The 12978-nt window shown below is 39.1% G+C and overlaps 1 protein-coding gene across 1 annotated transcript; it reads left to right on the forward strand.

Annotated features, from left to right (window-relative positions):
- The first annotated feature begins 1703 nt into the window (after positions 1–1703).
- On the forward strand, positions 1704–2642 carry LOC119536742 (olfactory receptor 4S2-like). The gene has a single exon (XM_037839520.1). It carries the CDS (start codon positions 1704–1706, stop codon positions 2640–2642), a length of 939 nt encoding a protein of 312 aa, XP_037695448.1.
- The last annotated feature ends 10336 nt before the right edge of the window (positions 2643–12978 follow it).

Here is a 12978-nt window from a genome sequence, read left to right on the forward strand (position 1 = left end):
GTATATTTATTTTTTAATTCAGAAGGAAAAGCAAAAGGGGATTCATCATGGAAAAGCAGAGGGATGTGCGTGGAGCTCTGAATTTGAATGTTATTATATCCTTATGGTTATTGTTATTCTGCACTGTAAGAGAAGGCACACTGTAGTGAATATTCCACCCACTCTAATTTGCAGACCTGAGGACACGCAGTCACGAGTTTCACCCAAGCTGGAAATTGCAGCCATTGGTGTTGCTGCAAGGTGGTAGCTGAGAGCACAGAGTGCAGTAATAGCTGTAGGCACTAAATTTGACTGGGATGTTGAGGTGATATGGCCTCAAATGGATACATATCCTAATGATTATAAGATACTGTATAATCGTAGCCTAACATTTAATTAGAGGAATCATTTACATCTATGGTGTGATTTGAGAAGTCACCCTGAAAGATCCTGAAATCAAAACTCTTAGACAAACTAATACCACCCAAACACTCCAGTGACCCCATTAGAGTACCTGACATACTAGGGCTGAATTTTCCTCAACCCATTTAAATGATCTTTCAGTGATGACCTCTTCTGGAAATATTGAATTCATCCAAACAGTGAAAACTAAAATAAGCTGGCATAAAACTTGAAAGGTTAGAAGAATGCATGAAGGCATGGTGACTGTTTTTTGATTATTGTTGTAGTTGTTGTTGTTGTGATTGAAAGACTGAAAGACCAAGACCAAGTCAAAGACAAGTTTGGAGATTCCTCACACCATCCCTGTTTGAAGATGGAGAAATTACCTTGGGACTTCACTTCCCCATCTTTTAAATCAAACATATCTTGCTTTGTCTCTTATCCCTACCTCTTTATAAGAATTATGTAGCTATTTCAGGCTGACATGTGATTTTATATCATGGTAGAAATAACCCTTAGAATGATAGAAATGATAATGAAATAAAAACTCTCTCATAGTACAAATGGGGAAACAGAAGTTCCATGATGTTAAATAATGCAACCAAGATTATAGCCTGGTTACTCAGGTTTATATAATGTTTGTTTGTATAATTCTAGTTCTCTTTACACTATACTGTCCTACAACCTGACTATAAGAAGCTTGAGATCAACTAAAGAGCATAATCTCAAATACACAAACACCTGAGTTTCATAAGTAGGAGAACCTGCAGAAGTCACTTAGTCTCAACTAATTGAGTTCTCACTGATGAATGCAATAGCCAGGCATGGCTGTGTTCAGAAGGGAAAATGAGGGCATATGTTCTCTCTTCTGTGTCAAACAAGAAGTGAACTTTTCCAGATATAGAAGTATTACCATATCCCCAAACACAAGTTTATTTCAAAATTAGGCTGAGTGTCTTATACAGAATAGCAACTAAATGAAGTTTAGGGGAAAAGCCAAACAGGTGACAAAATGTTTACAAAAAGGTGAAAGAGGTGGATTCTTAGGTGGGTAAGTTAAAGGATTTAAATTATCTCTTTGGACATTTTTTCCTCCATTGAGGTGAATGAATTAACTGTTGTATGGAGGCAAGATGATCAGAATACATGAACATCAAATTCTTTAAGTATTTGTGCCAAGCAGCAGGAAGTACACATTTTCCATTTTCCACTATTGTGTTTATCTGTTTGCTCATCATTACAAATAACGCTGTGGTCCTTTTTATGTTTTCTTTCAGATGATTTAATTTTTTCTTGGGAATTTGCCCTGCTGGATTAATTCCATGGAAAAAATAAACAATGTAACTGAGTTCATTTTCTGGGGCCTTTCTCAGAACCCAGTGGTTGCAAAAGTTTGTTTCGTGGTGTTTTCTTTCTTCTACACAGGCATTCTTCTGGGAAACCTCCTCATCATGCTGACAGTTTCCACTGGCAACCTTTTTAAGTCTCCTATGTATTTTTTCCTGAACTATCTGTCTTTTGTGGACATTTGTTATACCTCAGTGACAGCTCCCAAGATGATTGCTGACCTATTAGCCAAGACTAAAACTATCTCCTATGTGGGATGTGTGTTGCAACTCTTTGGGTCACATTTCTTTGGTTGTGCTGAGATCTTCATTCTTACTCTAATGGCTTATGATCGTTATGTGGCCATCTGTAAACCCCTACACTATATGACCATCATGGACCGGAACAGATGCAATAACATGTTACTGGGAACCTGGATAGGTGGATTTTTACATTCCATTATCCAGATGGCTATGGTGGTCCAGTTACCTTTTTGTGGACCCAATGTGATTGACCACTACTTTTGTGATGTCCACCCTCTTCTGAAACTTGCCTGCACAGACACATATGTTGTTGGTGTTGTTGTTGTAGCCAACAGTGGGGCTATCACTCTGGGGAGCTTTGTTACCTTGCTAATCTCCTATACTGTCATCCTGATGTCCTTGAGAAAGCAGTCAGCAGAAGGCAGGTGCAAAGCTCTGTCTACCTGTGGCTCCCACATTGCTGTGGTCATCATCTTTTTTGGTCCCTGCACTTTCATGTACATGCGACCCAATACTACCTTTTCAGAGGATAAGATGGTTGCTGTCTTTTACACCATTATCACTCCCATGTTAAATCCCCTGATTTATACCCTGAGAAATGCAGAAGTAAAGAATGCAATGAAGAAACTGTGGGGCAGGAAGTTTTCTTGCAGGCTAATAGCAAGTAGTTGAAAGTGATGAGGCTTTAACCTGATCTTAAATTTTCTCAACCTTGGTTAACTCATCATCATAATGAAAAGAATAATAACAACTGCACAGGGTTGGAAGGAACAAATGAGACAACAACACATTTAACAGATGGAAAGTAATATTTATCATCATCATAATTATACTCATTGTAGTATTTAATAATCAGATAATGTTCTAAAATATCTAAGTCTGAGAAATTTTATTCAAATATGAATATCATCAATACCTTATTCAGCATCATTTTTTTCTCCCCATTCTGGCCTGTTTGCCATTTTCTTTAAAGAGTGAAAGTCTACTGAGAAGTATTTAAGGGTTTTTTCTAGCATTTTGAAATGTGATTGGAACATATTAAGTAATAAGTTTGCATATGTTGCCTGAAAAAATAATACATTATACTAGTAGGGATCTGAATTAAATCATTCTGTTCTAAGTGTTCCAAAACAGATTCTGGGAAAAAAACAAATCTAGTAAGCTTGGAAATGACAAGGGAAGAGTGAGCAGAATGTAAAAGACTTGTTATCCTCTGACCTTTCAAAAACTGTTTTCTTTCTGTTGAACTCATTGTCTTTGTCTGCACAAGGATTTTGGACAAATGTACCTTTAAGATCTCTCTTTTAATTGTAACTCCCATGAATATACTTCTATTAACTGGTCTCTGTAGCCAGAGACCCTATTAATATAAAGTGACTAATTGGAAAAATGAAAGAGACTGGATAAAAACAGTCAATTGTAAAGAATAGGTAACTGAGAAAAGTCAACAGAGTGAATGAAATTTACTGTAATTCATGGTTGGGAAAACATGTGTGCTGGTTTGAATGTACTGTGTCCCCCAAACGCCATTATCTTTGATGTAATCTTGTGTGGGCAGACATTATCAGTTTTGATTAGATTTGAGTGTTTCTTTGGAGATGCACCCCACCCAACTGTAGGTGATAACTCTGATGAGATTTCCATGGAGGCATGGCCCCATCCATTCAGAGTGGGCCTTGATCAGTGGAGCCATGTGAATATGCTGACAAATAGAGGGAACTCAGTGCAGCTGAGAGTGAACTTTTGAAGAGGAGCTACAGCCAAGAGGGACACTTTGAAGAAAGCACAGGAGCTGCAGATGACAGACAGTTTGAAGATGGCTGTTGAAAGCAGACTCTTGCTACAGAGAAGCTGAGAGAGGACAAATATCCCAAGTGCAACTAAGAGTGACATTTTTGAGGAACTGCAGCCTAGAGAGGAACATCCTAGAAGAAAGCCATTTTGAAACCAGAACTTTGGAGCAGATGCCAGCCATGTGCCTTCCCAGCTAACAGAGGTTTTCCAGACACTATTGGCCATCCTCCAGTGAAGGTTCCCAATTGCTGATGTGTTACCTTGGACACTTTGTGGCCTTAAGACTGTAACTGTGTAACCAAATAAACCCCCTTTTATAAAAGCCAATCCATCTCTGGTGTTTTGCATTCTGGCAGCATTAGCAAACTAGAACACCATGTCTTCCAATGTTTGGACAAAACAGCTTTAATGAATACAGTGAGCCATTTCTCACTGCTTTCTTGACTTACCTAAGAATTTCCAGCTGCAAATTACAGAGAAACTCACTCTAGAGAAACAGACATATGCCTTTCTCATGTGAACTGACAGTTGCTTCAGTGATATGTCTTTCACGACGAGACACAACCTGGGCTTTTTTCCTATAGCAGGTGAACATATTACTGACAATGCCTTCACCATTGTCTCATCACCTTTTCCACCAATCATTTTATCCAATTATTGCATATGTGTTTATGGTTGTGGTGTGTGTGTGCATACACAAGTGTGAGTGTGTAAATGTTACTCACTTTAAGGGCTACACATAATTAAGGCTTAAAGAATGTTTTCTGATGTTGCTACAATGGAATTAAAGAGAGGAAAATTAAAAAGCAGCAAGAAATCTGGGCTAGAAGGCATAATCAAGAAGTCAAGATTCTTCACCTTGGGATCACACAAAACCATGGTTATTGTCCCAGCATGGACATATACTCACTGGTGTTTATGGACCTCCATTTCCTCAATTTAAAAATGAGGACTAGATTAATGCTTCTTAGGGTTGGCTGGTAATTGGAATCACCTTGAGAGATTTTTGAAGAGTTAACAGAACCACATCCAAGAGATTCTGATTCAGTAGGCCAGAGCTAAGTGGTATATAAAAATCTATATTTAGAAAAAAAAACAAAACTTTGTGATTTTTATGCAGCCATTGGTCACTGTTCAAGACACTTGGATTCGGCATCAGTGGTGCTGTATTTGGCTGTTCTTAGAGCTTATGAGGTCTGTGAATCAACGGAATCCAAAGATCCTTACCTTGGATATATACCCCATCTGCTCTGCCTAACACACAAAGAGAGATGAAATTGACCTGATCTACAAAACAGAAATAAATGCATGTTACACAGTATTCTTTCCCTTATGCTTTTTCACTAAAATATTTGAATATAGCAAGATAATATTACTGATCTTGCATGCCTGAGGTCCCTAAGAAAATAAAAGCTGCCAAGTTCATGGTTCTCAAAGCCGAGAAGGGGAGCATGTGTAATAGTAATCAAGTTTCCACCAGTGACATTATAAACTTTTTCCAATTCACAAAAGTTTCTCAAAGTCAAGCCCCATCAAAGGAGCTTAGAGAGTCTCCTCTTGGCTTCTTGGAAGGAGATGAACTAGAATGATGAGAACACAGACTCTCCCCAGTTTCTGGGGTAAAAGTCTAGTCAAGAACAGTAGTGTATTCCATGGATGTGTGATTACGTATTGGCTGCCAGCTTTTTAGTTTTCTAACCTTGCTGCCACAAGATGGGAGGTGTGACTTTGCAAGGCAGATACCTCCATAAACAAAACTAAATGTGCCACTTCTCATTTTTCAGGTGAATAAATTTATTTTATAATGCAAAACAATGACAAGATCCCTCCCTGTATCTTCTAACTAATGATTATACTTCTGCTTTCTGGAGCATCAAATATTTAAAACATTTTTTCATGTAACTCTCAATTGAATTTGTAAAGTTGGCTTTCATATTCCTTCAATATGGAATCCTTTTTTTTTTTCAGAGTAAATACTGTTTATTTTTAACTATTGATTTTTCAACATTTTCAGTAATGTTTCATTGTTAATATATTTGGGTTATTTAATGTCTTGTTTGTTTTATTTTGGGGGGCTTTTTTTAAAATAATTTTTATTGAGATTGTTCCGATACCATACAATTATCCAAAGATCCAAAGTGTACAATCACTTGCCCCTGGGTACCCTCATACAGCTGTGCATCTATCACCACACTTAATTTTTGTTCAATTTTTGGAAACTTTTCATTACTCCAGATAAGAAATAAAGTGAAACATGAAAAAAGAAAAAAAAGAAAAGGAAACTCTAATCCTCCCCATCACTAACCAACCGCCCTCAATTGTTAACTCGTAGTATTGGTATAGTACTTTTTTATTATTTATGAAAAAATGTTGAAATACTACTAACTGTAGTATATAGTTTGTAATAGGTATATATTTCTTCCCTATATGCCCCTGTATAATTAACCTCTAATTGTACTGTCATACATTTGCTCTGGTTCATGGAAGCGATTTCTAGTATTTGTACAGTTGATCATGGACATTGCCCACCATAGGATTCAGTTTTCTACAGTCCCATCTTTTGACCTCCAGCTTCCCTTCTGATGACATATATGACTCTGAGCTTCCCCTTTCCACCTCATTCACACACCATTCGGTGCTGTTATTTATTCTCACATCTTGCTACCAAAACCCCTGTTCATTTCCAAACATTTAAGTTCATCCTAATTGAACACTCTGCTCATATTCAGCAAGCACTCCACATTCTTAAGCCTCTTCCTATATCTTGGTACCTTATATTTCATGTCTATGAGTTTACATATTATAATTAGTTCCTATCAGTGAGACCCTGCAATAATTGTCCTTATGTGTCTGGCTTATTTCACTCAGTATATTGCCATTGAGGTTTTGTCATCAACCCATTTTTTTTTAATATGGTTTTGTTCACTCACCATACATTCCATCCCAAGTAAATAATCGATGGTTCTCTGCACGGTCATACATTTATGTGTTCACCACCTTCACCACTATCTATATAAGGGCATCTACATTTCTTCCACAAGGCAGGAGGGAGAGTCAAAGAAGGTAGGGAGGCAAAAGAAAGAGGGAAAAAAAAAAGGACAGCTAGGAAGCAGCAAAAGGAAAAATAAACTTAAATCAAAGTAGAATAAAGAATCAGACAATACCACCAATGTCAAGTGTCTAACATGCCTCCCCTATCCCCCCTCTTATCTGCATTTACCTTGGTATATCACCTTTGTTACATTAAAGGAAGCATAATACAATGATTCTATTAGTTACAGTCTCTAGTTTATGCTGATTGCATCCCGCCCCCAATGTCTCCCCATTTTTAACACCTTGCATGGTTGACATTTGCTTGTTCTCCCTCGAAAAAGAACATATTTGTACATTTTGTCACAATTGTTGAATACTCTAGATTTCACCAAGTTACACAGTCCCAGTCTTTATCTTTCCTCCATTCTTGTGATGTCTCACATGCTCCCCACCTTCCTCTCTCAACCATATTCATAGTTATCTTTGTTCAGTGTACTTACATTGTTGTGCTACCATCTCCCAAAACTGTGTTCCAAATGATGCACTCCTGTCTTGTATCACTCTGTAGTGCTCCCTTTAGTATTTCCTGTAGGGTCGGTGTCTTGTTTACAAAGTCTCTCATTGTGTGTTTGTCAGAAAATATTTTGAGCTCTCCCTCATATTTGAAGGACAGCTTTGCTGGATATAGGATTCTTGGTTGGCGGTTTTTCTCTTTCAGTATCTTAAATATATCACACCACTTCCTTCTTGCCTCCATGGTTTCTGCTGAGAGATCCTCACATAGTCTTATTAAGCTTCCTTTGTATATAATGGATCGCTTTTCTCTTGCTGCTTTCAGGATTCTCTCTTTGTCTTTGACATTTGATAATCTGATTATTAAGTGTCTTGGTGTAGGCCTATTCATATCTCTTCTGTTTGGAGTACGCTGCGCTTCTTGGATCTGTAATTTTATGTCTTTCATAAGAGATGGGAAATTTTCATTAATTATTTCCTCTATTATTGCTTCTGCCCCTTTTCCCTTCTCTTCTCCTTCTGGGACATCAATGATATGTACATTATTGTACTTTGTTTCATCCTTGAGTTCCCGGAGACATTGCTCATATTTTTTCATTCTTTTCTCCATCTGCTCCTTTGCATGTAGGCTTTCAGGTGTTTTTTTCTCCAGTCCCTGAGTGTTTTCTTCTGCCTCTTGAGATCTGCTGTTGTATGTTTCCATTGTATCTTTCATCTCTTGTGTTGTGCCTTTCATTTCCATAGATTCTACTAGTTGTTTTTTTGAACTTTCAATTTCTGCCTTATATATGCCCAGTGTTTCCTTTACAGCCTCTATCTCTTTTGCAATATCTTCTCTAAACTTTTTGAATTGATTTATCATTAGTTGTTTAAATTCCTGTATCTCAGTTGAAGTGTATGTTTGTTCCTTTGACTGGGCCATAACTTTGTTTTTCTTAGTGTAGGTTGTAATTTTCTGTTGTCTAGGCATGGTTTCCTTGATTGTCCAAATCAGGTTTTCCCAGATCAGAACAGGCTCAGGTCACAGAGGGAAGAAATATTCAGTATCTGGTTTCCCTGTGGGTTTGTCTTAGAAAATTGCTCCATCCTGTGATGCCTCAGGTCACTGTGCTTTTCTGCCCAGCAGGTGATGCCTGTTAGCCTATAATTCTTGACTGGTGTGAGGAGGTATGGCCATGTTCCCCCAGGCTCTGGGGTCTGGTTCTGAATGGAAAGGGCCCCACCCTTTTCCTCCTAGAGAAGACAGACCCCCCAGGTGGAGGTCATTAGCATTTCAATGGTCTCTCTCTCTCTCTCTCTCTGCTTGTGCAGTCTCCACCCTTCCCTGAGTCACAGCCCTGGAAACTGAAAATGACTGGGGCTTTCTACACTGAGCCGAAAAAGAAACAGATAGTTCCCTTCAGACCCAGTCCAAGGCAACCCTCCAGCTCTCCAAGGTCAGTCGTCACCCAAAGCCTCTGTCTGTTTTTCGGGGATTCGTACCTGTAGCGAGCAGTTCACACTCGCTACTTAAAACCCCAGTTGGAGCTCAGCTGAGCTATATTACTTGCTGGGAGAGAGCTTCTCTCTGGCACCACGAGGCTTTGCAGCTTGGGCTATGGGAGAGGGGGGTCTCATGACTTGGATCTGCAGGTTTTACTTACAGATTTTATGCTGTGATCTTGGGCATTCTTCCCAATTCAGGTTGGTGTATGATGAGTGGATGGTCTCGTTTGTCCCCCCACAGTTATTCTGGATTATTTACTAGTTGTTTCTGGTTTTTTGTTGTTGTTCCAGGGGGACTACTTAGCTTCCACTCCTCTCTATGCTACCATCTTGCCAACCTCAGGAATCCTTTTTATGCATATAAACATAGCCAGGAGATTAAGATATTTCTCATGTGTCAGGATCTCCAGAAATTCACTATTTTTGTAGTGCCCAAGTGGGCATGCTTCATTTTGTCAGTGTTCTGATGTATCCAGGTGTTATAAGATGACCAGCTTTCAGTACAATATGGCCCTCAAAAGTAAGATAGGCCTTCCATTTTATGCATAAGAGGAATGAGAGTTAAATAGACTGTACCTGAATCCAACCTGAAGACTGAGATTTTGCCCAGCCATGCCCAGCCTGGATCAAGTGAACCCCAGCTAATCCATAGACATAGAAGCAATAATTAAATGCTTGTTGAATAAGTCATGAGTTTTGGAATTTCTAGTTACACAGTATTACTGAATGGAAGGATGCAAGAATGACCAGAGGAAATTGTGGAAAATGGAATTTTTAGGCATGTTCTTGAAAATATAAAATCTCCCATATATTTAGCATGAATTACATTGCAAGGAACACTAAAAAAAAGGCAAGTTGGAGAGAATGGATACAAGGGACAGAATGTTACTTCGGCTATTCACATAAAGGCCAAATTCTAAATATGTAAGTGTATAGCCAGCCTTCCTCCCACTTGTTCTTCCATGAATAACATACTGAAAGATATTGACATAGTATTAAACGTGTTACTATAGATTCCCTTTCACCTCTCCTTTGTTGATAAGTTATAGCAAGAGAGTGAAAAGAAATAAATGCAAACTGTATTGAAACAGACTCCTGAAAGGTCTGTCTCCTACTCAGGGAAACCAAATAAGGAATTTTTTGCAATCAGCTCATTTAATTTATTACTGGAAAATGTGGCTATGGTGGTTAGGTTTATGCATCAACTTGGCCAAGTGATGGTACCCAGGTATCTGGTAAAGCAAGCACTGGCCTAATCATTATGGCAAGGACATTTGTGGCTGGTTAATAAACCAGAAGGCTGGTTTATTAAATCATCAGTCAACTGGCTGCAGCTGTCACTGATTACATCAACAAAGGGCATGCCTTCCAAAATGAGAGTATGCAATCATCTGAATTTAATCCAATCAGTTGAACACTTTTAAGCAAGATAAATTGAGGACCTTCACTTCTTTGGCTAACCAATGAAACATTTCCTAAGGAGTTCATTGGAGTTACCAGTTTGCTGCCTCCCCTATGAAATTTGGGCTTCTGCATCCCCACAGTTGTGTGAGACACTTTTATAAAATATTTTATTTAGATATCTATTGCTGATTCTGTATCCCTGGAGAACTATAACTAATACAACTTGGAACTGGGAGTGGTTTTTGAGAAACAGAATCTTAAAATGGCCTTTTACAATTGTTTTTCTACTCTGATTAGATTTAAAGGCACTAATGACTCCATTTTCAATAATCAAGATGGCACTGACAGCCCATGGCGTGAGTTGGCAATGGAGATACAGAAAATATCACCATTTGATTCTCTTAATCATTCCCTTGTATGAAGTAAGGCTCTGGGTGACAGTGTTTTTGGCAGATTAACATAGTTTTGCAGAGTTAAGAGATATAATGATGTTGGCTGGTTGCTCTTAGATACACTGGATAAAGTTATAAGAGAAAGGGATGAGCTAAAGGCTTCCAATTTGAAACTTAAGTGCCATATGGTAGATGTGAAGGTTTCTATGTGTGCCGTGAAAGAAAATCTTACTTCCTGTGGTTGCAGACTTGAGGTTTCTGAAAACCAGACCCAGAGTCTCATTGTGCAAGTAGCAGATTTACAATGTAAATTAAAATCTCAACCTCTCGAGGTGTCTGCTGTTAAAGTAAAGGTATTGACTGGAAAATAATGGGATCCTGAAACTTGGGATGGGGACATATTGTTTGATAACAATGGCAGTGAGTACATTGGAACTCTGGTTACTGCTGAGTCTTTGTTATATAAAACTGTAGTGGTGTGTCCTGAGGAAACAACCCCCCCCCCCCAGTCTGCTGTGAGGAGACAGCTACCCAATCTCTACCCTGCTTTGAGGAAATAGCTTCCCAAATTCAGTCTGCCCTGAGGAAACTGCCATCCAACCTCCACCTAAAGAGATTAACCCTTCAGTGCCTGATAAACCCATAATCACCTCCCCTAAGGAAGAAGCCCTCACTCCTCTGTCTGGAGATATTAATCATGTTTCACAAGATGAAACTGCCACAGAATGTCCTGAGGTAAATAGCTTGAGGGATATTTCTAATTCTTTTCATGACCCACCCCCACCACCAGTCTTTGTTTCAAGACCTGTAACTAGACTAATGGCCCAAAAGGCCCTGAAGGGTGAGATACAATGTCTGACCCATGAGGAAGTATGCTATAGTCCAAAAGAAATGCAGGAGTTTTCCAATTTATACAGACAGTAACCATGGGAATATGCATTGGAATGGATATTAAGGATGCAGCATAATGAAGGAATATAAAGTTGGGTCAGGCTGAGTTTATTGATATGGGACACTAAGCAGGGTTCCTGCATTCAATGTTGTAGTTTGAGGGGTTAGAAAGTGCATTGAAAGTTTGTTTGGATGGTTGACTGAAATGTGGATCAAAAGGTGGCTGACATTACCTGAGATTGAAATGCCAGAACTGCCCTGGTATAATGTAGATGAGGGATTCAAAGGCTTAGAGAGATAGGAATGTTAGATTGGATTTATCATGGAAGACCTGCTCACACACCCTGGAGTGTCCAGAGGACACACCTTTTACCAGAACTGGGAAACATAAATTTGTGAGACTAGCCCCATCATCTCTGAAGAGCTCTGTAGTCACCCTTTTCTGTAGGTTAGATATTACTGTGGGAACTGGTGTCACTGAGCTGGAATCCTTAAACACAATGGGGACAATCAGATCCTGAGTCAGCAGAAGCCACCTGGCAGCAGTTAATCATCAAAGAGAAGGTGGGTTTGGCTACCATAATGGAAAACAGACTCTAGGCAGCAATCAAAATAATCTGACTCACAGAGACTTATGGGATTGGCTGGTAGATCATGGAGTATGTAGCAGTTAAATAGATGGACAGTCTACTAAATTCTTGTTTGAGCTGTATATGCAGAAAAATTCTAGGTCAAGTGAACAAAAACCTCCCTTGAATTGCAAAAACAGAGAGTCATGGCCCCTTAATCAATTCCCAGACTTGAGATAGTTTACAGATCCAGAGTCCCTTGAATGAGGGGAAGGACAGGTACCCTTGGGGAAGGATCCTGTTACACTGCCAAATATTTATACTGTTAATCTTCCAGCTATAGCTATACTGCTAAACTTCCTCCCATCCCTCCCCAGAGGACCTACAGCCTTTAACCAGGGAAAGTGTGCTTTGGGGAAAAGGAAATGATCAGATATTTGGGGGATTAATAGACATGTGTTCAAAAGTGATATTAATTCCAGGAGACCCATAATATAACTCTGGTCCACCAGTCAGAGTTGAGATTTATGGAGATCAGATTATCAATGGAGTTTTAGCTCAGGTCTTTCTCATAGTGGGTCCAGTGTGTCCCTGGAACCATTCTGTGGTTATTTCCCCAGTTCTGGAATGCATAGTTGGAATAGACATACTCAGCAAATGGCTAAATCCTCACACTGGTTCCCTGATTCATGGAGTGAGGGCTATTATGGTGGTAAAGGTCAAGTGGAAGCCACTAGAACTGCCCTGGCCTAACAAAATAATAAATCAGAAGCAATACAGGATTCCTGGGGAGATTATAGAGATTAATAGCACTCTTAAGGACTTGAAGAACACAGGGGTGGTGATTCCCACTACATCCCCATTCAACTCTCCCTGTTTGGTCTGTGCAGAAAACAGATGAATCTTGGAGGATGACAGTGGATAATT

This window comes from Choloepus didactylus, chromosome 6 (genome assembly GCF_015220235.1).
Source record: "Choloepus didactylus isolate mChoDid1 chromosome 6, mChoDid1.pri, whole genome shotgun sequence".
NCBI lineage: Eukaryota > Metazoa > Chordata > Mammalia > Pilosa > Megalonychidae > Choloepus > Choloepus didactylus.

Bases quoted from the DNA above. Each gene is read 5' to 3' on its own strand.
- LOC119536742 (XM_037839520.1), top strand. From the start codon at position 1,704: ATGGAAAAAATAAACAATGTAACTGAGTTCATTTTCTGGGGCCTTTCT.